Source organism: Alexandromys fortis, unplaced genomic scaffold (genome assembly GCF_014885135.2).
Source record: "Alexandromys fortis isolate MF-2015 unplaced genomic scaffold, M_Fortis_MF-2015_v1.1 scaffold_37, whole genome shotgun sequence".
NCBI classification, from domain to species: domain Eukaryota; kingdom Metazoa; phylum Chordata; class Mammalia; order Rodentia; family Cricetidae; genus Alexandromys; species Alexandromys fortis.
The window spans coordinates 6,069,541-6,097,262 of record NW_026067914.1 but is presented as its reverse complement, the minus strand read 5'-3'; the positions used below and the strand labels follow the sequence as shown (position 1 = coordinate 6,097,262).

General features: G+C 43.1%; 1 protein-coding gene across 1 annotated transcript; it reads right to left on the bottom strand.

Moving 5' to 3' along the window:
• Positions 1-2,000: 2,000 nt before the first annotated feature.
• On the bottom strand, positions 2,001-27,722 carry Slc45a2 (solute carrier family 45 member 2). The gene is made up of 7 exons (XM_050139041.1): positions 27,338-27,722; positions 25,146-25,322; positions 17,312-17,634; positions 6,901-7,044; positions 5,767-5,890; positions 3,440-3,651; positions 2,001-2,216 (listed from the first exon to the last, which is right to left on the bottom strand). The coding sequence occupies exons 1-7, from the start codon at positions 27,720-27,722 to the stop codon at positions 2,001-2,003; spliced, it is 1,581 nt and encodes a 526-aa protein (XP_049994998.1).

The following is a 27,722-nucleotide window of genomic DNA, read 5'->3' as shown; positions in this document are numbered from 1 at the left end:
AGATGAAGGACATTCCCAGCTGACCCATTCATTCATTCCCAAGCCTTCACAGACCAAAACATGTCCCTGGAATGACACTTAAGGATGACAAGGAACTCTCCAGGTTCCATATAAACCTTGTAGAGGTAAGCATATGTAGTCTGAGTTTTCCTGTCTCAACCCCCTGTTCCCAAACAACCAGCAGCCACTTTTCAAATAACTGACTCAGAGACTTAATATAATTTATAAATGCTCGGTTGATAGCTCATGCTTGCTGCCACCTAACTCCTACATTTAAATTAACCAATAATTCTTAACTGTGTTTTGCCACGTGGCTCATGGCTTGCTACCTCACTTTCTATACATCTGGCTTCCTCGGTGGCTGTCTGGGGTCCCCTCTGACTCTGTGCTTCCTTATCCCAACATTCTCAGTTTGGCTTTCTTGCCTAACTTTATCCTGTTCAGCTATTGACCAGTCAGCTTGTTTAGTAAGCTAATCACAGTGACATATGTTTATACGGTGTACAGGAGGATTATTCCACAGCAAGTATAAGTAGGAAGAGTGGTAGAAGTAGCTTGGCCTGCTTCTTTTATCAGGATAACGGACACAGGACCTCGTAGAAGCTGCTCGTCACTGCCTCACGCTACGGAGTTCAGAGGAGGTGCTGCTTTCCAGGGTCACATGTCTAGTCTGTCAAGTTTTCAGTTCTCCGGCATAGATCATGGTGGTTGGGATAAAAGCTAGGACAACTGGGGTGACTTTATGTACGCCCCCTAAGAAGATGAGACGATTTCCAGGAACATTTGGAGCTGTACAGATGATACCTAACAAGGGCCGCAGAAAACCTAAGAAGGGGCGTGGTGACGAGGGCTTGCCATCAGTGGCCAGGGCATTCCTTGAGCACTGATCACAGGCCAGCCGTCTGCCTGCGCTTGCTCTTCCCAGGAAGCAGGAGAGTTAAGGCCCTGGATCCAAAGCCCAGCTTTGCCACTTGTGAGTTGGGTGGCTTCAGATGAGCTACCTCATGGCTTTTTGCCTCTGTTTCCTCATCTAAAAGTGAAGAACAGCCAAAGTACCCATGGTCAAAAGTGCTGTATCAGCTAAGTTTAAATCTTTGCAACCCTGGGAAGGACTCCCCAAGTGTTAGGTGCCAGTTGTTACAAGGCTTTGTGGATGGAATTCATCATACCAAATGCATGCACGAGCATGCGTGGTTTGGGGATGTTAACTACGTGGCCACTGAGTATTAAAGAAAGGATCAAAACTAGGCAGGCTCTAAAGTTCATGATTAGTTTCCCTATTAAATAATGTGGTCTCTCAGTATGGTATCAATGCAATCTCTTCAGGCTGCTAAAAATTCCCCACATGGGAGCCCACTGAGGAGTTTAACTAAAGAAAAGGTGCTTAGTTGGGGTGGGACAGAATATCTTAGGAGGAACCCAGAAATTGTTTGTTGAAAGTGTCAATTCCAGAGGCTGAAATGACAATAAAAGACTCAAGAAAAATATGTTTACTGCATCAATGAGACAGATGAACACTCTTAAGTTGCACAGCTTCCAGAAGGAAACACGCCAAGCAGATCTGATAAGAGTGTCATACATTAACCGGAACTAATTTTGAGCAAATTAAATGTGAATAAATCAACACCATAAAACAATCAGCAATATTTAAGTATTTCTGAATTTGTTGAAGTATGTGAGTTCCAGCGATATATGGACTGACTGCTTTTTTAAAATGAGATTATAACACCACAGGTAGAATTGATTTGCTCCTCAGATGTTATCCAGGCCAGAAATGACCTTGAGAAGCAGAAGCTGACTTTCCCCATCCCTACATCTAGGAGCAGGTGGTAAGGAAGATGCAGTGAGGCAGGCAATCCCACAATGTGTGCATGCAAAGTGAGATTCCAGCATGGAATATACAGTTCCCCAAGCCAAAGAGTCCAAGAACATACTGGTTTCTTGCCACGAGCCTCACCTCCTTGTTCGTCCGAAGTTTGAGCTGATGTCTCTTTTTAAACCTAATCTACATATCTAACAAAGAGAGCCACAAAGCAACAGCCTATCAGTGCCACTGCAGAGGCTGTGATCACCACCACAATGACACTCCCAGCCATGTTGACCAGGAAGCCCAGACCAACTCCAACCAAGATCTGAGCCAGCTGCACCATGGAGGTGAGGGCCGCACAGTCCACACCTTTGCCTCTTCCACTGTTGTCAGGGGCTCCCCGCTGCTTCTGCAAGAGAAACACAGGGACAGATGTTGATCTACAAGGCAGTGTCACAGGGGGGTCAAGGATCAGCTTACTTTTCCTGGGAAGAGTCCAATGGTAAGTACCTTTGTGTCTCATGGGATCTTGGTTGGAACTGACTCTGAGCTCACAAATCAAGAACAAGTTCACGTAAGAACACACTACATTCCAATGCAACCTTATTAGATTCCATGCCATTTTTATGCATCACAAAACAGCATCCTTCTTTGAATTTATTTCAATCTTTTAAAAACTTAAAAGGGATTATCATCTTATAAACTATTTGAAAACAAACAGTAGGCTGTGTTTGACCAGCAGGCCATAGTTTTCAAATTCCTGATTGAGGGACTCCAAGGACTCCATTGTTGTTGTATTCGTTATTTACAAGGAAGCCTTTTCCTCCAACTTTAATGAGCACACGGCTCAAACATGAACGTGGTCAGGATTCTCTTTGTAAGAAGTACATGAATACAATGTTGCAGAAACTCAACAAAGTGTCCATTCAAATATTTTTGTCTACCTTGGTGTTAAAAAGGCAAGTGGTTTCAAAAGAATTCTAAATTACTTTTAAACATAGGAGAAACAAGTTTCAACCACTTCTTAGCATGGTTATTTGGTTAATATGTTAACATTTAGTAGATATTTGATATTTGGCACCTGCTCATTCATATTGCCATTTGGTGTCTCTTACATACATGAAGGCCTTGCGCAAGGCTGTGTTGCAGTTGGGACCTTATTTTATTAGCATTCACCTAGAGCAGATGTTGCTGTCACTGTCTCCAGGACAATAACTCTATCTGTCATTTTTGGAGTTCTGTTGGGTATTAACTAGGTATTATGCTGAGCACAGTACACACACACACACACACACACACACACACACACAAATATATGTATATACATCTTTAGTTTCTCACTCACTTTAGGTAGTGAATGTTACTAATCTCTCTTGACTGATAAGGGTACCTGTTGTCTGAATGATTGTTCACTCTACTTGTGAGCAAAATAAGCCTTGGTAATCGGATAGTTAGGAGTCACAATCATGGTCCTAAAACTCAAAAAGTGCTCCACGGTTCACAGCAAGGAGGAGGGAAGAACTCAGCTAGGCTGGTCGTCATGTCTGCGTGATGATAATAGTTTATGCAGTCTTCTTCCAAATTCTCCCCTCCCCCGCCCCATTCCTCAGGTAAATTCCCTTTGCTACCCACCTCCTTCTCCTCCTCACGGTGGTACTCGGCAATGAGGTTAAAGGGCACAGTGTACAATGTGCTGGACATCACACCAAACATAGAACAGAGGACCAGGGTAGAGTAGACATTAGGGAAGAGTCCTATGAATCCTGTTCCCAGGCCAAAGAGCAAATATCCAATGAAATAAAGGCCCTTTAATCCAATGTAGGAAACCAAAGCTTTATGAAAGTCTGTTGAGAGAATAAATAGGAAAAATTACAGCTGGCAGGTGCCTCACAATATCTAATAATTTCAGATAATCCTTTCTTTTGAAGATGCATTTTTTTAGACAGTTTCCTTTGATAATAAGTCAGGAACAAAACACTTCCTTATCTGTGTGCAAGAAACAGCTGGGTTTGGCAATCAATTTTAAAGCCTTTGCATAAAAGGCAGCATAAAATTGCCTTGCTGGTTTATTGTCCATAGAAGAGAACTAGGTACTTTTTAGCAGTCAGCCAAATATCAAAAGAATATGAAAAAGAAGAGGCACAAAAGCAGACCTTGGTGGTGGGACCCAGAGGACATGACAGAGGAAGAGTCATGTCCATTCTGGTGAGAGGGTTCCGATCCCAGTGGACCCAATGGACCATCTGTGCCTGTTCTGACCCTACCGCCCAAAGTCAGGTTGAGAAAACAAGCAGGTTTTGCAGAACCATTCAAATCATTCTTAGTTTCTTAATCCCAACCTGAAGGCAGTCTGCACAGGTAAGAAAGCTGTGAGGTTCTCTGCAGACATTTTCCCCACCCTGTCAATCACGCAAAGGCTGTGAAAGGGTTCCTACAGTTCCCCCATGGCTGACTCCGTGATGGAAACAAGTTTCTTATCTGCTCATCATCTCATCTTTCTACCTAAAAAAAAAAAATGGAAGTAAAATGTAGTTCTTCATGATAGGGGTTGTTAGTTAGAATCAAATGAGCTGAAATATATGAAAAATCACCCAGTCCACTATAGGACACATAGAAGATATTCAGTTCATGTGATCAACTGCAGGGTGGGCCAAAGATAGCTAACTTTAGACTTGGTCCTTCTCTTAGCATACACTTTGCACATACAAATATAAAAAAATACAGAGGCTGGGCTATCCCTCTTCTACTTTAGTCTATTGGTCCACATTAGCCAGAGAATAAATATTAGATGCTTAAGATGTGCCTATTAAGAATAAAATGTTGCTCAGCCACTGGAATTATTATTGAACTTACGCTTCACAGACAGGAAACAAATCTGTATCATATTTGAATCAATTACAAAACAAAACACTGTCTTGGGTCACTGGTTGAAAGAGAAGCTGCAGAAACGGCAAGCAGACAACATTACTTCCCCTATCAAATGTATTCCATGTCTGGAGCGCTGTTGCTAAGGCTTGAGAATGGAGGCAGTGCAAAGCTAGGTCAATTTCAGAACAACCCCTGACAAGCCTGTTTGTTTAATGGTTTATATTTATGCAGAAAATGTAGTCTAAGGTGTCTCAGTGCTCAGAAGATATCAGCAATGCATAGCTCTTGTCAAGGTGTGTACAGCAAGTCAAAGAGAAGCAAAGAAAGATAAAGAAATACTTGAACATATCTATAACAACAGCTAAAAGGTTGAAAGCCTGGCTAACAGTGCTTTATTCATGAAAAGAAGTCAATACATCTCAGGGACAAAATTCCCTTGCCTCTGCTGCCTATGATACCAGGGTGGGCCACATCCTCAACAGTACTGTCTTTGTAGTGGGAAGAAATAACTGAGTTTAACATTAGTCATGAGCACTAGTATAGGATAGGGCAGGCAGCTATGTCTCCACACTCAGTTCCTGCAGTAACTGCTAGAAGGCTGTCTCTTGGCTGTGTGGATGGAGATGAGAACAAGTCCTGTTCTCTGTCACCACCCCACCCAGGGATCCAGGTTGACCTGTGGAGCTCTGTGGAGCTGGAGACACTGGAGAGCTACAGATTTGCTAAATCACCTATGAAATCCACAAAACATCTATGGAATCACGAGGGGTCTTGCTTCAGCAGAACACGGAGCTGCTGGAATTCACATTTCACCTGTCCAGTATCTCACCATCTTACTCACAGAATCCCCTTTTGTTTTCTTAAAAAATATTTCCCAGAAACCCACTGATTAGAAGCACAATTCAAGGGCAATGACTCCTAGAACTGACTGGAAAATGACACTGTATATGATCCTCTCTATAGGAATAGCTTTTTCTCATTTCCTAAACATTATCAAGAGTCTAATAAAGAGAAGAAAATAGATTCTGAAGGATAAAATCCGGGTCCTGCTGCCAGCCTGTGGAAGGATTTCTTAGGAAAAGAACACTTACACGAATAAAGTGAAGAGAACAGGGAGTTGATGCACAAGCCCCAGCATCCAACCTCAACTCCTCTCTCATAGATGAGGAACTCTGTGGAGTTGTGGGAACTGTAGGGATCCCCATGGTACACAATCTGAAAGAGAGGGGCCAGCGGTTGAGTATCGAGTGCAGGGTGGCGCAGCTCTTCTCTTGCTTCTCAACCCTTGGGGAAAGGGGCCCTTCATCAGGTGCAGAATCCAATCAGACATCACCAGGTCACTGTATTCATCTAGTATGCCTCCTTCAAGGACCTTCATGATATATAGTTATGCATCAAATACAAATAATATTTCTCTGGGGTGATCTTTAATGGTCCTCCCTCTCATCCTAACTCCTGGCCCCACATGACTTAATCCCATTCTCTAGTACAGCTAACAGACTTCCTACTCACCTCTGCCTATAGTATGGAGTCCACTTCTTTGTTCCCAGCTGCTCAGCCCCAAAATAACCACACAGAAACTGTACTAATTAAATCACTGCTTGGCCTATTAGCTTATGCATATTTATAGATCACTCTTATATCTTAAATTAACCCATTTCTATTATTTTATATTTTACCACAAGGCTCATGGCCTACCAGCAAGCTTCCAGCTAGCAGCTCGCGTCTTTCCCCTCTGGTGGCTACATGGCATCTCTTGACTCTGCCTTCTTTCTCCCAACATTCAGTTTAGTTTCCCCCACCTAGCTCTCCTCTGCCCTATCACAGGCCAAGCCAGATTCTTTATTCATTAACCAATAAAAGCAACACATATACAGAAGAACCTCCCACACCATCTGCCCACACCCTTCCTATTCTCACTTAGAATTCTTTCTGTCCTGTTTTATTTCTGAAACTCTGAGCTATCCCTCAAGGCCGGGATCATGCCATATATCTCTTTTATGAAGCTTGACATGAGCTCTGAAGATCATACTTACTCTTGTCTAGTAGTTGTATTTGATCACACAGTGGTAGATCTCAGGATATTTAGTTTTACGGGGTGTAGAAGCCTACTTCTAGAACATATCTGTAAACCAGTTCCTCGAAGGCACCCTTGGCTGTATCTATTCTAAAGGCCCGACAGAAGAAGCTCCCAATGAGTGTGTAAACATAAGGCACAAGCTTACCTGTCCCATGAAATCTGTGAAGAAGAGCATGTTTGACAGGAAGGCCGTCCATCCAATGAGGTGGCTGATGCAAAGGCAGCGATAATGGGAAGGCATGTTCACTAACGTCCTCAGAAGTGACTTCATCGACATTGACCTCTGATTCTGGAAAAAAGCATGGGTCTTCAGCGCAGGTGCCCAGGCAGCAGAAGGAGTCAGAGCAAGAGCCATGTGACACCGCTGTCACTTGTCTATCATATGACATCTCATGTAGGTTTCCACAGGACAAACTTATTGATAATGTGCTGTAAAAATGAATGACTGCTTAGCAGTTACAGGTCCATAAATAACGTTTAAAACCTAAGGCTGGAGAGTTCAGGGATGGAGCTACACTCAGTGCAAGGCATAAGTGACAGCTGACACTCTGTCTTTAAATGGTATTCCTGCAAGAGGACAAAGCCCATGGGCCTAAACTGTCCCTTAGATAATTATTGTTATTAGAGCATGGTAGGCTAATTCAAGGTGAAGTTCATGATCTCTTGTCTGGATGGTAGCCACAATTATGTTTTGTTACATGTAAAAATGGATCTGGAAAATATGCTTAAGGTTACTAGTTAGTGGACCCTGAGAGTATTAACAGACAGTTACCTGGTTAATACTAGCTGGATCATACAAGTCCTTAGAAAACAAAGGGTTGTTTTTGTCTCAGCTGGGAACAGAAGCAGAATTCTGAGCAACTTCAAGCATGAGGGTTGAAAACAGAAAGGGTCACATGGAAAGAAGCTTGAGAGGAGCCCTTCACAGCTTAGAGAAGTTCCTGGCCAATGATTCACAAAAAATAGGGAAGTTACTCTCACACCACAAGGAACAGGGTTCTGCCAATGACCTGAATGAGCTCGAAGACAGGTTCTGTGCAGCTGAAGCTCCAGATGAGAACACTGCACTGCTGACATCATGACTGCAGGGATGTAGGACACTGAGCAGAAAACTTGCAGGAGCCCACCAACACTTCTGACCTACGGAACTGTGAGATGGTTGATGAATGCTGTTCTAAGCTGCTACATGCAGCGATGTAAACTAGGAAGTTAACAGAGAGCCAGTCAGTTCCCTTTGCTAGGTAGGTTCCCGCTCTCAGGTCACTTCTCTGCCTCTTGCCAGTGATGGGCAGGTGTAAGTGAGCTTTACGGTGCGTTAAAATGTGAACAGTATAAACACACACACACACACACACACATATAAAACATGAGTACTCATGCCCCAGATTCCTCACTTTAGGTTTATGCATTAACAGCAGGGGCTATAATTATTATTATTATTTGGTTCCCACAAGCTTGAGAGAGCTGGGATTGACACCATTGATGATGTAAAAAGTCTTTAACATCTTGTCATAGAAGAGAAGAAAGAAGTCAGCCTCTCTGAGGACGTCAAACGAGGTGGGTTGGTGGCTCTTCTTGATTTTTTAAAATTCTGGGTCTTGACATAATGAAATTGAGACCTAATTAGTAGAGTTATCAGTCTCCTGAGATTGTCTATTTTCATTATAATAACATATTGTCCTAAAGCTCCTTTTATCATCTATTGTCATGTAGTACTATATCATGGAATATATGAAAAAAATAATTTTTTACATAATTGGAAATGTGAGGAAAGGATCAATTTATGATAAGACAACCATTCACTCTGTTATGTTAAATGTCACATTCTTGGTTATTTTCTGCACATGAGACTTCTTTCTTGTCCTTGTTATGTTCTAGAACTCTTCGAAAAAATAATTTATTATTTTTCATTTTATGTGCATAAATATTGGTATTCGGCCTGTATGCATGTCTATATGAAGATGTCTGATACCCAAGAACTGGAGTTACTGAGGGTTGTGAGCTGCCAAGTGGGTGCTGGGAATTGAACCCATGTCCTCTGGAAGAGCAGGCAGCGCTCTTACCCACCGAGCCATCTCTTCAGCCCCCTGTTTTATAACTCTTAAAATTATCTGATACCTCTTTCTATTTCTATGTTGAAAATATTAGATTTAACAATTCTAGGCTCATCATATGGTTGATACTTTCAGTTTCCTCACCCTTGTTTGCATTTTGTATGTTGAGACAGACAGGATCTCACATAGCTTAGGCTGGCCTTGAATTTTCCAGGTCCCCAAGGGTGAGAGAATGACCTCGAACTCCCAGTCTTAAATTCCCCTCCTAAGTGCTGGGATTACAGGTGTGCACTATCACACCTAGCTAACTCCATTCATCTTGTAGTATTTAACCCACTGGTGGGGACTATGCTAATGTTCTTATACACACACACACACACACACACACACACACACACACACACAAAGCACTCTCTTACATACAAGAATATAGAACCTAAAATAAAAGGCTACTGTAACAGACGTGTAGAATTACTTATTCTTCTTCCTAGGGAAAGGTGGCTATTGTCCCGGGAATGGCAGCTGACCTTCACGCTTTTAACCAAGCACTTTCTCTTCATTTTGTTTCTCCTTTCACCCAAAAAGCACACGCTCGGGAAAATCAGTCTGGCAAGCAAGCATTCTGCCTCAATCCAAATATTAATGGATCTTTCTTCTTTCCACATAATTTTCAGCCTTCTCCATTGTTAACCTAATCTCTCCTTCCTTCCAAAAATAAATGTGAGCCTTCAAATTGAGCTTAGCATTTCTGTAAAAGCTGGAAATATAAATATTCAGTTTTTAACTCAGAATAAAAAAAAATCTAGCTGGCATCTTACTTCTGACTGACCCATTGGTTCCCTGAGAAAAGCCCTTCAACGGCTTGGAGGCCCTAGGAGTTGTCTTTGAGAGGCCCAGGGAGCCAGGCAAGGGCCACACGACTGGCCCTGCTAGTAGCCCTCCAAGACCAGGCCTTAGTTTCAGTTTACTGGAACCAGCTGGAGCTGAGAAAGCAGTTCTCTGGGTAAACCACATCACAGGGGCAACCAATCAGCAGGCAACCCATAGCCTTCTGCTAGCTCAGCAGAGAACTATAGCCTCCTGCTAGCTAAAGGTAGCGTTCCCTTCCCTGCTGCTGCAAAGTTCCTAACCATCAGGGCCGCCCATAGATCAACCCCAGGACGAATATCTCCTCTCTGGAAACCCCAACCCATCTTAAAAGGGGCCCTGCAAGCCTCTCCAGCTGTCGCTGTTTGCCAGCCCAACATGCTGGCAGGTTTTTACTATTATTATTAATAAACGTTTTTGCTGAATGTATATGTGACTGGCGGTCTTTTATGGAACTTCTTGTGGATCTTAACAGTTTTATTGTGCAGACTCTACACCATCCATAGGCTGGTGACTGGAGGGAGGTGGATTTGCAAGTGAACTCGCTTCAGGGTCCTCAGGAGGAAGACACACCAAAGCCTTCCCTGATGGAGGAAACGCAAATGTTGAGAAGATAAACAGTTTTGGCATGCAGGGATGGGAGATGGGTTTTTATAGGATCTAGTTTGAACTCCAAAACAGGTCAGGACTCTTTCTATTCAGAATTATAGTTCTAAATTGTGCAGCCACCCTTGGTTTGGAATCAAGGACTGTGAGAAAGCTCGCTAACTTTGACCTTGGATTTGACCCAGGCCCTGATGTGCACAGCTGGAGCATCCCTAGAAGAGCAAGGAGAAGGGAAATGCATGGAGAAGGGAGAAGGAAGGCTTCCCTAGGAGCCCACGATGCCTTCTCTGCTACTTCTTTGTTAGTTTCTTTTACAATACTTTTTTTTTTATTTTTTTTTTTTAGCTTTGACCACTTTGGTGTATTTTTTTATTTATTTGTCTTGGAACAGGTCTTATTTACAGAGCCCTGCCTGGCCTGGAACGGATACATAGACCTGTGTAGATCTGATCTCACAGCAATCCAGCTTCTTCTGCCTCCTGAGCACTGGGGTTAAAGACACGGGTCCCCACACCTGGTCTAGCTTGTCTCTTAAGCCAAACAACAAAACCCATTCAGATTCTGAAGCTTGTATGTGAACACACTGCTGTTTGCCTCATTTTTCTTCTTGTTATTCAACTGAAAAACATTGTTTGACGTGTGCTGCACGATGATTGGAAATATGGATACACCATGGAATAACTGGAGAGGATTAAGTGACCATGCCTCGTTGATCTTTTGTTTTCCCTCTCCCTCTTGCTTCCTCCCCTTTCCATGTTTCTGCTTCTTTCTCTCTCTCTCTTTCTTTCTCTCTCTCAGAATGAAAACAAAACAAAAAAATGAAAATCAAAACCAACATTCAAACAATAGGATAAAAAATAACAAAGCAAAACAAAACAAAAAAAAAAAAAACCTTGCACACACACTAACCCCAACCAAAACAGCAACAAAAACCATGGAGCCCCTCATTTGATGAGTTCCTTTTGGATGGTAACCGATTATCAGAGTATATAGTTTACAATTTTTTTTCTCATCTGGCACCTTGCCTGCTCATGCTGTTGATTGTATCCTTTGCTGCGCAGAGATCTTTTAGCATCATGCAGGCCCATGTTTCTCTCCTAATTTTGTACTTTGGGATGATAACTAATGAAGAGTCTCTGTTCCCAGATGCAGGTCCCATAGTTTTCCCTGCTGTCTTCTTCTAATTGTTTTACAGTTTGGGGCTTATGTTTAAGTCTTTGATCCATTCTCGTTGGCTTTCAACATAGGATGTTATTGTGATCTCGCTTCATTCTTTCATGTGTGCATATACAGATTTTCCAGCACTTTTTATTGAAAACTATCTTTTTTTCCTATTGGTTATTTTGGCTAGTTTTTGTCATAGATCAAATATGAGGATTAATTCTTGGTTGTCTGCTCTATTCCATTGATCTGTACATTGGTTTTCATGCCTTATCATGCTTTGTTAATTATATAGCTTCACAGTAAAGTACTTAATGCCTCTAGCTTTGTTCTTTTTGTTCAAGCTTTGGATACCTGTGGTCTTCATGATTTTATATAGTACTAGAGATTTTTTCTATTTCTGTGAAAAAAAGTTACTAGAATTTTGATAGTGAGGATATTGAATATTTAGATTGCTTTGACTAATATGGATATTTAATAATGTTAATTATCTTCATTTCCAATTAATTGTGTTTTCAATATTTTTCACCATTGCTTCATAGTTTTTAATTACAGATATTTTTAAGTATTTTTGTAGCTGCTGTATATTGTTTTTAGCGTATTGATTTTAGTTCTAGATAGTATCCTGGTTTACTTTCTATTGTTGTGATAAAACACCATGACCAAAAGTTACTAGGTGTGTTGGCAACTTTTGTGTCAAGTTGACACAAGCTGGAGTCATCCGAAAGGAGGAGACCTCAGTGAGAAAATGAGTCTTTAAGATCCAGCTATAGGACATTTTCTTGATTAGTGGTTGATGCAGGAGGACTCAACCCATAATGGGTGGTGCTACCCTTGGGCTAGAGTGGGCCTGGGTTCTAAAAGAGAAGAGGCTGAGTAAGCTATGACGAGCAAGTCAATAAGCAGCACCCCTCCATGGCCTCTGCAGCAGCTCCTGCCTCCAGGTTCCTGCCCTATTGGAGTCTGGTCCTGACTTCCTTCCGTGATAGATCATGAAATGGAAGTGGAAGTCAAATAAACCCTTTCTTCCCCAACTTGCTTTTGGCCATGGTGTTTCATCATAGCGATGGCACCCTCACTAGAAACACTTGTGGAGGAGAGGGTTCATCTGACTTTCACATCCCAGTCACACACCATCATGAAGGGAAGTCAGGGCAGTCACTCAAGGCCACACCTAGAGGAAAGAATGAAGTAGAAACAATGGAACAAGGCCGCTTCCTGGCTTGTTCCCCTACTTGCTTATACAATCCAGGCCCATCTACTGTCCCACATTAACCGTTGCTCCAGAAAATGTCTTCCACAGACTTGCTCACAGGCCAATGTGATGGAACCTCAGTTAGGGTTCCTCTTCCCAGATGACCCTAGCTTGGGAGAAGTCGCACGGATAGCCGCTGAAAATATTTGTCAGTGTACTGACTTTCGAATATCCTCACCTCTACTTAATTCACGGTCTGGTTCTAACAGACTTTGAGTTGTGTTCCGAGTCTTATGAATATAACAATCTACCCTCCACCAACAGAGACAATTTATGCTCTTTGTCTCCACGTGAACACTTTCTTTTTTTTTGACCCTTTCTATTTCCTTCTCTTCACGGCTTGCCCCACTACTATGTTTCATGGAACTGACGGCGGGTATCCTTAGCACAACTTATTAGGAGTTTTTAATCATTAAACGATGTCAAATGTTGCCTAATCACAGTGTTAGCCCTTTGTTATATTAATGTGATACACTATGCCACATTTATAAGGAAAAAATTCTGCTTGATCATAGTAAATAACTATTTGGGTGTGTTGCTGTATTTGGGTGTGCTAGTATTTTGTTGAGGCTCTCATCATCAGAGTTTATTAAGACAACATCGGCCTGTGAATCTTCTCTCGTTTCTCTCTCTGCCAGTGTCTGTCTTTGGTATCAGCATAGTAATGATTTCACAGCAGCGTTCAGAAGTTTCCGCTCCTTTGGATTCCTTTAAAAGACTCTAAGAAGAATGGGCACTAGCTGTTTACACGCTTGGCAGACTCCAATAGGAGCTCATTCGGCTGTAAACACGGCACTGGATATTGTCACGGTTCTCTTGAAACCTCTCCTGGGACCCACGGGCTGCTACAAGAATGTTGCTTCATTTCCATATGTCTGTGAATAATCTTGTGTTATTCACTCCTAGTTTTACATACTCTAGATGTGAAAGGCCCTCAGTCGGGGGGAGGGATTCTAATTATTTTTTTAATTATAGGTTTTATTTAAATTTGTAATAAAAATTTAATTTTCCTCTTTTTTCTTTCTTTTTTAATTGTTTTTATTGAGCTATACATTTTTCCTGCTCTCCTTCCTTCCTTCCGTCCTTCCTTCCTTCCTTCCTTCCTTCCTTCCTTCCTTCCTTCCGTCCTTCCTTCCATCTCCTGTTCGAGCTTCCCTCTGCACCCATCCCCCATGCTTTCAATTTACCCAGGAGATCTTGTCTTTCTCTCTTTCCTAAGAGGATTCATGTATGTCTCTCTTAGGGTCCTTTTTGTTGTAGACTGCAGGCTGGTTATCCTTTGCTTTAGGTCATTAAATCCACTTCTGAGTGAGTACATACTATATTTATCTTTCTGGGTCTGGGTTACCTCACTCAGTATGTTTTTTTTTTCTAGTTCCATCCATTTACTTGTCTATTTCAAGATGTCATTTTTTTTTACCACTAAGTAGTATTCCATTGCATAAACGTACCACATTTTCCTTATCCATTGTTTGGTTGAGGAGCATCTAAGTTGTTTCCAGATTCTGGTTATTATGAATAATGCTGCTATGAACATATTTGAGCACATGTCCTTGTGGTATGATTGAGCATCCTTTGAGTATATGCCCAAAAGTGGTATTTCTGGGTCTTGAGGTATATCGATTCCTAATTTTCTGTGAAATCATCATACTGATTTGCTAAGTGGCTGGACAAAGTTGCTCTCCCACCAACTTGTGGGGCTCAGCCCACATGCCAGGCTCACCCTTGCCCCTCAGTATAATTTTAATATTCTTAAATTCCTAGGGAATATTCTATGTTCTGTTCAATTGAGAAAAACGGATATTCTAATGCTACTGTTTAGGTTCACAAGGTATAAAGTGTAGTTCTAAGCCCATGTGTCCTTGTTGGTTTTGTCTGGATGATCTGTCTACTGCGGCAGAATTTACACTGTGTGGCTAGATGTTGCTGAGGTGGTTCAATAAAGAAGCTGAATGGTCAATAGATGGGCAGGATAGGGTTATGCAGGAGAGTCAGACTATGAGAACAGTGGGAGAAGGAAGGGTGGACTCTGGAGTCACCAGCCAGATAGAGAATGAGTGAGACACACCAAATGGGATAGAGGTAAGAGCAGCACACAGATTAATAGAAATGGATTAAATAGTCATTCATTTAAAAACAAGCCTGAGCTATTGATCAAGCATTAATAAGTAACCTTAAGTCTCTGGTTATTTGGGAGCAGGCGGTTAGGACATGAAAACTCTGCCTACAACCTACCACTGTGGGTATTGCCTGTGGTCTCTACTGCATTGTACCTCCCTCCAGATCTGTCAGTCATGGATGCTAAAGCTGATGGAGTCCTGCATATTTGTAAAGTTTATCTTTCTGCAAATTGATCTGTTTATCACTAATACCCTTCGACATCTTTTAAAATTTGTTTTTGTGGAGCTGGGGACCAACCCGAGTCTTGCGCATGCTAGACACATTCTCTACCAGGAAGTCCTACCCTTGGCTCTGGTTTTATAGATTTGACCGAAACTCTGCTTTATCTAAGATTGGCCAATGTGCATTCCTTCCCCCATACACACTAAGGGGATTTTTGATTTGTTTGATTTGTTTGAACTCTATAGATTTCTACTCTTCTTTTCTCTACCATAAGCATTCTCCCCAAATCTCTACCTCAAATCCTGACCATCATGCAAAGCACCACTCTGGGGTGATCTTGTTTTCTTCATCCATGATGCCTTACTCTATTCGCTTAAGATCAATCTCAACTTTTTGCAAAATCAATTGTACTTGAACGCATGGATGAGTGACAGGCTAAGTGCTGTCTCTCTAGATTAACCACACATTCTTGACCATGGCCACACGAGATGTACGGTCTAGTACCAGCCTCTTCTGGGTTTGGCTGGGCTGAGGGGGAAGCCCTCAGAAGTACAGCACGTGGGAGAGACATCCTGCTCTGCCCATGTCCTGCGCTGCCCACGTCCCTTCCCTTTCACAGGTGTTTGTCTTTTATCTTGACAGGAAGATACCACTTCCTGCTTCTTCTTCCCTTTGTCTTTGTGGCATCACCCCTGAGAATCTCTTGAATATGTAATTCTACCCAAACACCTGCTGTTTAGAAAATCTTAGAGGATACATTGCTTTTTATAGCGTTTTCCACTTTGTGCCTTATTGTGAAGGCATAAATGGCTCATACTCATTTATAATTTCCCAGGCATAGAGGCTGGCTTATAGATTCCTCAGCACAGGGTCTGGGCATCAGTCAATGTAATAGTCTCCAAATACCTAGTACAGTGCCGTACACATGCTCAGTTTCCAAAGCAGTTTGTTAAATGAATAATAATAATGATAAACAATAGGCTTAGATACTTAATGTCAAGTCTAAGAAACACCTTTATATCTCTATATTAGTTGCAAAATACAATAATTCTGGCAAATCAGCTAAGTCAACAGGAGAAGCCAACCTCACAGAGAGCGGTGACTCACTGGGTTGGTTATATATCGTTCACTTAGATAGCATCCCCTGATTGTCTCAGAGCACTCAGCAGTCTCACAGATTGATTAGAACAATGCCTAAAGCTGTCGCCTAGTTCTCCAGTGGGGACCATCCTGAGTGACTTACACAGATCATTCCATGTGAACTGCACAATGCCCTTGCTGGTAGATAGAATTACTTTCCCATTTCATAGAAATGGAAATGCCCAAGGTCACACATCTTCAAAGTTGGCAGTGCCAGAATTTGGCCATGCTCTAAACGTTGAGGCTATCCTAAAGCCACCCTGTCTGCCGGTGAATAATGAAGGTCAGTTATGTATAAGGCTTCGATGTCTGTGCTAATAAGAAGATCCTTTATACTAGAGCCCCAAGGAATGGCTATTTAAGGGCAGCTGATGGGAGAATGCTGTTCCTGCACCAATGTTGTCCAATCTGACTTTTTATAATAATAAAGAAGCTCTACACTTGCCATGCTTGGGTCAGCAGTACTGGTCCCATGTGGCTTTGAACTTTCAAAACATGGTTAAGGCATTAATTAATTGTAATTTAAGTAGTTATGTGGGGTTAGTGGCTTCTATATTGGTCAACATGGTTCTAATTTCTTCTCTGATCTGACCATTTCCTCTCAAACTTGATCCATTTCTCTGGCATGCAATTGAGGGTTTTGCTGTTGCTATTGTGGTTGTTGGGGTTTGTTGTTTTGGTTGTTGGTGTTGTTATTGTTTGTTTTTATTTTAAAGTTGAAGCTAATGAACCTGTTGCCCAGCAAAATCACGCTATGCAAATTCTGTGTGTCCAGTCCAGTCATCAACTCCATGACATTCTCATTCAGAGAAACAAAGTTATAGATGATAATTCTTATAACATAGACTGCTTTCTGAGACCAGAGGATGGCTGGAGAGCTCTCATATGGTCTAACCTTTGACAGTGCCATCACCTTCCCTGGTTTGATGTTTTGAAAGGAGTAAGAGGCAAGAGAACCACGGAGGCACAAAATTCTCATTGCGAAGGCTAATGGCTGATTGAGATTTTGATTCAAATAGCATTCACAAAAGTCTTCACATCAGACCAGCGAACAAAACAAGTTCTCACAAAGAAGACTGTGAAGACTATTTCCCCCATTGAAGAAAAAGAAAAAGATTACACATCTGTACCTGTTCAGAGGCTTTTTTGTTTGTCCCTTCCTTTGCCAGCTCTGTGTCTGCATCATCGGGGTTAACTTTCTCAATAGAACCATATTCGTGAATCGCATCTGCCGACAACGACGGGGTCTGAGGGACCTGGCAAGAGGGAGAGTCTTCGGCAGCGTCTCTGAGCGGGGCTTCAGGGATACTGCACAGGTGGACGAGAAAGCACAAAGTGAGCACCAGGCCAGAGAAGAAGAACATGACCTGGAACTCAGTGCCCAGCAGCCTTCCCAGTTCCAGATGCATCCAGTCTATGGCACCCAAAAGGTAGCCAAGGGCGCCACCAAAACCTGGAAAGCAAAGGAAAGAGCGAGAGATGAGTTGCTATGGTCAGCTAATCACGCTGGTTCCCCACCATGCACAGGCCCTCCTCTTCTGGGGTAAAACTTCCTGAGGAGACCAGAGACAGCCTGGTAATTATGAAGAGACAATGCAACAAGAAGCTAAGACATCCGTGGTGGAGTAGTGTGGGTTTAAGCTCCAGCTCTGATGTTTACTTGCTGTGACTATGGTCTTGCTCATTAGCTTTGCAGCAATAACTGAAGGTCATGATTTGAAAATGAGGGGTGCTCGGCACAGCAGGTGCTTGGTAAATTACCACTACAGATAACAGAGACCTGAAGTACCATGCTTAGCTACTCTGGGTCCCTTTAGATAACAAACTCTCCCATAGGGGGCACACAAGTGTGACGTACAAGGCACCAGGTATACCATTCAAAGATGTCTATTTATAAAACATGAGAATCAAAACAAGAATGCAGAATTTCACCTTATTTAAAGACACTATTCTTACTACATTCTATCTGTTACTCAAATGGCAATGTGTGAACTTCCTGACTCAAATATCTCCAACTCTGTAGAGGTCCTCCATGCAGATACTGGCTTTGGTATCACACATAAAAATCTGGTGTGGACAAACTGTGTGTGTGTGTGTGTGTGTGTGTGTGTGTGTGTGTGTGTGTGGACTGCAATGATAATATGCGTCTCGATTGTATTTTATCTTTCTGTTAGGATGCAAGGAAGCCCAGGTGTGGAAAGTTAGCAGCTCAGAGTTTATCCTACCATCACTGAAGAAGAGCAGATGGCCTGGGGGAAGCTGAGCATCTGTGTCCCTGTTCTGAAGGAGCCTTGTAAGGGGAGTGGTTCCTGTTCAACCTGACCACCCTTGTAAATGCGGCTGGGGGCAGATGTCACTCAACCTAAGTGCTTCCCCTCCCACACCTTTGCTTTCTATACCACTAACGTGTGGATGCAACCTCTGAGGAAAGAAATGGAAACCATTCCAATCTGATTGAAGCCACGTTCCCCAGTCCTGTGGCAAGGCCCTTATTGTAGAAGCAACTGAACTGTTGGCCTTTGCAGATTCACAACCATTTTAGACATAAGTTTTCATCCAATGTCACCCTTTGCTGGATGATCTCTATACCGCAGGCTAGAAATTTTTCAGCAAACCATTGTCAAAATCACAATGTTCTTATTCAACCAAATAAATTCTGATAGCATGCCAACTGCATTTGCCCAAAATTGCGTATTCTCTGAGATCAAATTTTTTTTCCATACTGAAAGTTTCTAATTTTAACATGCCTAATACAATAATGGTTCATGCAAAAACATCAACTGTAATTACCTCGCCATTTTTCTAGAAATGAATTTCTCAGTTTCAGCACAGAAAATGGCTCACCAGCCTAGTTCAGAAACTTCCCATTTTCTGATTGGACTCATAAAATCATACTTCTGTTTCTTTTCGTGACTAAGGATTAGGAATGAGTATATTTTCAGCTCGTTAATTGATCTGGTTCTTGAGCCACTTGTCACTACCTACAGTTAATTTTTCAAGTCTACAGAACTGATATTTATAACTCTTGCGTGTTTATGCATCAACTGGGTGAAGTCCTTTGAAAATGCACTAGCGCCATCTAGTGGCGACTAAGAAGAACGGAGTACAGATGTTAGAGATAAAGCGCTGAGGGGAAAACCCTTTTGAATCACACTGCAAATCTCAGCCTAATTCCCTCTTGCTCCAGCAGTGGCTGTGGAGAGTTTTGCAAAGCCAATCAGGTGCATCTGGACCTCCCTTCACCTCGGGGAACCACACACATCCTGGAACCGCCTTGGGTTAGCGGAGTGATTCTTCCATCCTTCATCCTCCGAGATAAAGAGTTCTGAGACACACTTTACTAGGCTTGTCAGGGAGCACGGAGAGATGGAAGGTAGAAGCCAACTCCATAATGCCTGGTCGGCATATTCAATAACAAGTCCCTCCTTCCCTATGGAATTAATTCCCAAATAAACTGTGTGTCCATATTCCCAGGTCTCCAAATGAAAACAGACACCACATCTTCAGTTAGGTGTTGGCTTTTACCCCTCCCCAACACCCAGTCAGGTGGCTTGGGCTAGTCACTTTAACTCCCAACAACAGAACACAACACAACCATTGTGAAAACTGAGGATGTTAAAATAGAATATTCATCAACAGTTTCTGAGGCCCTTCCGTATTCTATGCACTGTTGAAAGCACTGGTCATAAAGCAATGAAAAGACAGTTCCTGCTGGTGGGGGACGAGGAAGCAAACAAAAAAACCCACAAATGAATGAATGAATACTAAGAGATCACATGTGAGCATAGGATCTGGAAGGAGAACAAGGAGGCAAAGAGGGCTGTTGGTATCAAGGGGCATTGTGCTAAGTGGTAAAGCTCTCCCAGGGACATCGTGTTAAGTGACAAAGGCAAGCAGGAAAGTATACATAGTGGGTGGAAGCAGAAAGAGCTTGAGCACATAGAAGAAGAGCATAGAGGCAGAGCACAGAGGCACAGTACAGAGGCACAGCACAGGGGCAGAGCACAGGGGCAGAGCACAGGGGCAGAGCACAGAGGCACAGCACAGAGGCACAGCACAGAGGCACAGCACAGGGGCACAGCACAGAGGTAGAACATAGAAGAGTAGTCAGTTCATGGAAGCAACAACGGTGAAAGGGGCAAGAATGGCGGTGGCCCTGACTGCTGTGCACTGTACATAGGCATTGACGACATTATCACACAAATAGAGATGGTACATGCTGGAGTTTGAAACTAAGCTAATTAAAGCGAGGTGAGGGATGTCTATAGTTTTCACGCTGGCTGTGTCTCTGCCAGGGTGCCGGAGGAAGATGTGAAAGTCCCCCACAGGCACGAACTTCAAAAGCAATCCAGTTGATGAAACAAAACCACTCATCCCACAATTATTCACGAGTGAGAAAAAGTGAAGATAGCCCCAAACATGAAAGACAGTTCAAAAAAAAAAAAAAAAAAGAAAGAAAGAAAGACAGACAGTTCTTCCAAACCGAATCAAAAGTTTGGTTAAATGGGGCTCTATCTGAAATTTATTTTTAGCTCTCCTCTTGGTCTTTTATTTTCTAAGCAGAGCATCTTATTTTTACATGTTAGTATTTTGTGCCCACTTTAAAGTACTTTTTTGAAGTTAGGAGAAGCCAAGCCCACTGAGTTTCCCCCTCTTCTCCTACAGGAATACACAGGGTCAGTTTTTCCCTGCAGCATTCGTTCCTTTACAGATACGACTTTTTCAGACAGAAGCACAGAGAAGCCAAGTGAGCACACAGCTCTGGCCTTTGACCCTGGGCACGTCTCTTTATTCTGTGCATGGGTCCTTTCGCCAGTTTGTTTGCAACTAACATCATAGGCTCACAGGCTTGGGGACAGGGGACACAAAGTTCAGACCTCCTGAGCCTGCCCAGCAGCAAGTTTGCCACCCACAGATAGATCTCACTGCCCAGGACAGCGCAGTCTGCAGTTCAGTTTAGCACAGATACACTGGGTTAGGAACTCTCAACACAAAGCTACTTCCTCCCACTAAGCATGGGTTTAATGGCTCACTGGGCTGATCTCCACAGTGACTGGTGTGCATGCGGAGAGGCTGAGAGTTTGTCCACCAAACCCATCACAGTTCCTGCTGAGCCAGGGCTGGAGAGATGATGGCTACTTTCTAGTGGGAGAAACAAAAGGCCAAATAAAATAGCTTTCTAGGGGACAGTAGAAAAATTCCTCTAACACATCCCACACACACTCACATACTCACACATACACACACGCATGTGTGCACACACACTGTATGTGCCGGTTTACATACACAGAACAAGGAATGCTGCATTTTACGAATGGCCCAGCTGTCACTGTCATGAATTATGCAGAGTGCCATCATCAAGTAGTCTGAGACCTTCGAAACGAAGCTCTAAATTGGGTGGAGCTCCAGACTACTACTCTGGAAGGGGAGGAGCTTGATCCTGCTCTTCTCTTGAGGAATGGACTTGCTAGAAGCTAGCCACACACAGCGACCTCCCACAGGCCCTGGAGACACTGACTGACATCTGCAACTTGGTGCTTCCCATGAGACCAAACAAAGAAAAACCTAGAAATCAATGTTTCATAAGTACAGTTAGGTCTCTATTTTTAACTATTGGATTTCTTCTCTTTAGTAAAAAATGCCCCTTCTTCTGTGGTAATGGATCCCAGTTTGCTCCAGGGAAGTAAGTGGCACTGTCCCTAAAAATTAAAAGCTAAGTAAACCTTCACTTTTTAACTTCAAGTGCCTAGAAAATGATCTAATTGTGCTCATTGAGAAACAAATAAACGTCTGGGGGGAGTAGAAAGCTCTTGCTTTCCTCGTTTAAACAGATGATGCAGGTTCTTTCCCCAGCTTCCTCCCTGACTCTGCTCTCCATCCCTCCTGTCTAGAGAGAAGCATGATGGCACTATAGCAACCATCCCATATCCAAGAGTAACCAATGAAAGTTCAGTTGTGCTGACGTGGATGGCTGACCAAAAGCCACCATGTATTCACTCCCGGGCTTCTTTTTTTTTTTTTTTTTTTTTTTTTTTTTTTTTTTTTTTTTTTTTTTTAAGTACACCAATACAGGCGTTTAAGCGACTGTTGTGTGAGTGTTGTTAAGATCAAGTCCTTCCCTAAGCCATGCGTTCCTTGAACACCTGCCATGGGAGGGTGGGAGGCATCAGTAAAGCACAGTGACTCCAGCAGGATTGGAAGTGGCTCACTCATCTGCACAGAAGGCTGATAGCTCTGCCACATCTTCCTCACCTTCTCGCTCACTAACACACGCTTCTTCTGTGGATAGTTCCTTCTTTGGCAAAATGTGTGGTATAACTGCGGTGACTAGAAATGTCCTAAAATAGGATATAGAACAGTACCAAAGGCCATGAGGATTCTATGAAAATCTCCCGTTGAGGACAGCCTGGTCTTTTAAACTGAGAAGCACTGGATTGTCTCCTCACAGGTGGACCCAACTTTCCCGTCACCAACTACTCTTTCACCAGAACCAGGGGCTGCAGGTACGTTAGGAGACTTTAAAAGAAGCACCGTGTGGAAGGACCTGAGAACTGCTGGAATGAGACCTGGTAGTCGTGGTCTTTAGACCACGAGCATAAAAATGTAGAACATTAAAAACAAATCTCTTTATAAAGAACTTTTGTACTCTTATGGTTATTCAAAAAAAAAAGAGAGAGAGAGAGAGACTATCTCCCATATGCTGAAACGGAAAATGAAAGGGATTGGGGGAGGGAGCGAGAAAAATGGGTATGCTCAATCAATATGCCATCTTTTCTTAGAAGGGGAGTTGGGCTCAGGGTCAAAGGCCACTGTATGGCCTAGAGCGCACCTGTTCTCAAGTTCATGTGCTGATGTCTTAAACCCGAGTGTGACTGTGTTTGCATGGGGTGTTTAAGAGGTGCTGACAGTTAAAAGAGACCTGGAGTCACCCTAGTCTAGCAGACTGATTTTCCTGTATAAGAAACATCCCTGGGGGGGGGGGCAGTGAGAGTGAGGTGGGAGGCACTTGAACAGCAGCGAGGTCACCCGAGGACTCAAGAAGACAGATGTCTGCAAGCCAGGAAGAGGCTTTGGCAGAACCCACCTCCGCAGACGTGACCTTAGATTGCAGCCTCTATAAAACTGTGAGGATAGCCTTCCTGCTGTTCAAGCCAGTCAGGCAGCACAGTCCTGGGGCACAGCAGTCAGGCTGACCAGAGAACCCCCGGGGTACTGTACTGAAGGATGAATGCTGAAGTTCAGCCTGTCTCTCCACGCTGGAGCCAGCCACCAGATCCCCTTTGTATCCACTCAATAAACTCTGTGCTTTGATTATTTTCTGGATTAAAAACCAGTCAGATATTGTCTAATTGCAATTTAGAAGAGAGGAAGAGGTGGAAATTCCAGACCATTTTTGATTTCTAAAAAGATCTTCTGAGAGCCAAGACCTTGAACCTAGAGAAGAAAAGAGAGAGGGCCTGGGAGGAGTTGGGGGAAGGAAATAAATATGATCAAAATATATTGTTTGAAATTCTCAAAAAATACATAAAGGCATTATTAAAATAAAAAACGAAGAAGTGTTAGGTTGGTATTTATTTTGAGCATTGGCAATTTGACTGCTGGTGGCCAAAGAGCCCGGGGAAGTGTAAATGAAACAGACTTGATGTCTGTGCTGGAAACACGCTGAGAATTATTCAGGGCACAGAGAATATGGAGGGACCCGTAAGACATAAAGCTTGAGGTGCGGAAGAAAAATAGCATGTGGGCTTGGTTGGCGGGGTAGAGGGATGACTTAGCTAAGAGTGCCTGTTGCTCTTAACAACAAAGGAAAAATTTGATGGGACCAGACATCCAGGTGAGAGAGTGAGGATGCTGAGCAACAAAAGGAAAGATGAGGCAGGAGTTTTCCCAAACTCCAGCTGTGTTCTGCAGCATTTAGACCTCCAGAGACGTGGAGGTCAGGCGCCACTGACACACAGGACTGCCCCTCTGGCCTTGTCCTTTCACCCAGCATGGCAGGAACAGCTGACTGTACTGGGGCCGCCTCGTCCCTTCATAGATTCACTACTCAAATATTTGCCAAAACAACAAAACTAGACTTCAAGGATTCCACATGCAGGAACTAGTCTTGGCTCTGGAGGTAGGACACTTCATGGCTAGGGAAGGAGACATGGTGCTTCAAAAATTAACGTGCATTCGGCTTGACTATAAAGACAGTATAATAAAGCAGCCTGATAGAGTCTCCCTGCTAGATATAGAAATCCCTCTGGCTCAGGGTTTTGCCTTCACTTGACAGGCTAACAGGGACTAGATCAAGAATGCCTGATGTGCTACCAAGAACTGCTTGGGAAACAGCCCAGTGGCAACAGCCCCCTAGGAATGGCGAGAGCCCTCCCTGCCCAGCCAACATGGACATTTAAAGTGAGCAGGTTGATTTCTTTATATAATTAAGAGTTCTTGAAGATGGTGAGGGCTCACTTGCTTTCTCAATTCTAGTTTGAGATTTCAATGTATTTCTTACGACACCCACCACGCTCTCTGGGGTCCTTATTCAAATCAAAGGCAAATTCCTGAGCCCCACCTGGAATTCACTGAATCAGCATAACTGGAGAAAGAACCCAGAAACCTGCAGTTTCAACACACCCCTAGGCAAGCCTGATGCCGCATGCTGAACGCCTGAGGCTCTCTGCTTTAAAGAGAGGGGTCAGCACACAGGGCTCCTTTTCACTTCCGCTGCACGTGTTTCCACAGCATTCTGAAGAAACCTCTTGCGTGAACATCCTTTTCAAGAACTCTGAAGCCCCAGTCATGAGCTTACTTTGTTCAGGAAAACCAACGGAGACAGGGCAGAGCGCGTGATAGGCGCTTCCTGTCAACTGATCCATTCATTCAAAAGACGCCAAGTGCAGAGACCCCGGCTGCCTTCCATTGAAGTTTCTCCCCATCTGTGAAGCCGAAGGAGAAACTTTCCAGAATAGTCCCTACCTGTGAAGAGGGCGTGGTAGTGGAGACCCTTCTCCTTGTCCTTGTGGGAGCAGACGTCGAACAAGTAGGCTTTGATAGGCCCATCAATGAAGTCAGCCGAAAAATCGAAGAGAACCACACCTGTCATGGTGATGCTTACGGCCCAAACCAGCTTCCTCCTTGGGTTAGCAACCAAAGCTAAAACAGAAACAAACATCAGTCTTCTACAGTATGTCTATAACAACCCATATGTTTTTATTTCCCTTAAACTGCGGTCAAGTCATCCCTTTTCGGTTATGTAGTTTTATTTTTACATCTAAAAATGACTTTTTTTTTCATGTTTTAAAAAGTATGCAACTGGATGCCCAGGAAAGACAGATCTATGGATAGGAAGTAAATTGGTGATTGCCTGGTACCTGGTGCCTGGGAGAAAAAAGGGAGTGACTGCCAGTGGGGAGTGGCTTTCTTTGGGAAGGGACATGAAACTATCCCATATGGGCACAGAGGTGATGGTTGCTCAATCTCATGACTATTCTAAAAAGCTCTGGGTTATATACTTTATCTGAATACTCTGGGATTTTAATGACATCTCTTTACATCAAAAAATAATAACGGCCGGGCGATGGTGGCGCACGCCTTTAATCCCAGCACTCGGGAGGCAGAGGCAGGGGGATCTCTGTGAGTTCGAGACCAGCCTGGTCTACAGAGCTAGTGCCAGGACAGGCTCCAAAGCCACAGAGAAACCCTGTCTCGAAAAAACAAAAAATAAAATTAAAAAAATAATAACGATATGAAATAACCCAAAGGAAATCTCTTAAATCCTTGGTCCAGTAACAGCTTCGATATGGGGCTTCCCTTTTTGCGCGCGCAGACACGCAGTTCTACAGAGGGGCCAAACACAGGACTTCTCAGACTCTGGAGTGCCTGACTGCCATCGGAACCACTTTGTCAAAGCACAGATTGCTGGCGCCATTTCCTAAGGCTCTGATTGGGCAGGTGTAAGGGGGCGAGTACGACTGCTCGTAACTCTGCGGCCCCTTGATATGCAATTTTGGGCAACCCAGGCAAATGCGATCATGGAATATAAACGTATCTATCCTCAACCAACTCCCCGATCTTTCCATATTTAAAAAGCCACTGTATGCTTTTAGCACTTGAGTAGAGTCCATTCCACACGCTCTACTCATCCGCCAGATCTGCCGAGAGCCATATACTGTTGTGTCCTTTGCTTGTGGTTTGTTAACCTAAAGACAGTGTGCAATATGGAAACGTATTTGAAACATTCCAGTAGAAAAGTAAGTGAAAATGAGTCAACCTTCTGTTTCTCACCTCAAATTCCCTTGTTATATCCTCCATTTCCTTATCTATACATCCTTCTAAATCAGTGGTTCACAACCTGTGGGTCGCGACTCCTTTGGGGGGGTTACATATCAGATATCCTGCATATCAGATATTTACAATTCATAACCATAGCAAAATTACAGTGACTGAAATAGCAAGAAATAATTGTATGGTTGCGGTTCACCCCAACATGAGGAAATGTATTTAAGGATCACAGCATTAGGAAGGTTGGGAACCACTGTTATAAATATATACAAATATTACCTACTTATCTTGTATCATAATCACTTATTCTACTGGCATAAATGGTCTAAAACTATGTGCTTCCTCATGATTTCTTTTTCAATGTGTTGCCAATGAGTACTTAGGAATTGGTAGCTGGTTTCTAACTAGAAACAATGCTTTAACACCAATTTTTTTTTTTTTCAGAATTCACAATACAAAGATGTCTCAAGAGCTGGCAGGTCTGCACTCTGTTTCAATTAAAATGTCATAGACCCAGAATCAACTCATATTTGTATACAGCAGAAGGTGCTTTGTTACAAATGCTCAGAGCTGGACAATTTGACAAAGTATTCTACGAGACACGATATGCTACAAAGTCCTTCAACTGAAAAAAAAAAAAAGCAAGAATATTTAGTTTGGACAAATGGATAAACTTTCAATCCATTTGAAAACATTATAATAATAAAAACATTGTTGTAATGTTTCTAGAAGTAAAGGCTCCTCAGCCACAGGTTTGGAAATCATTCTACTGTAGAAGGAAGTTTACCCCATGCTAGGAGAGACCACTGATTGTAACCAGTTTCTGGCAGGCACTAAAAAGTATTTTACCTTAATAGTTAACTATTCGGCCCATGCACACCACTTACCTGATACAACGGCATCTCCATTGAGGTACAGGGCCATCCCCAAGAGCATCATGATGGCCAGTGTCAGGATGTAGGGTCTCCGGCGGCCCCACCTGGCCCTACAGTGATCACTGATGGATCCCACCACAGGCTGCAGAAGGAATCCCAAGATGGGGCTGAGGAGCCACACCATGCTGTACAAACTCTTAGGCAGGCCCACGCTGAGCAGAACCGGAGTCACGTAAGCGGCCTCCACGGCGTAGCAAAACTCTCGGCCAAACATGGCCATGCTGTGCATGATGAGTCTCCCTGTGGATCTCTTGGGCTGCTCCACAGATCCAAACGGGCAGTCCTCCGAGAGGGATTGATAGGTGTGGGTGTCAGTCTGTCCATGGCTGCCACTCAT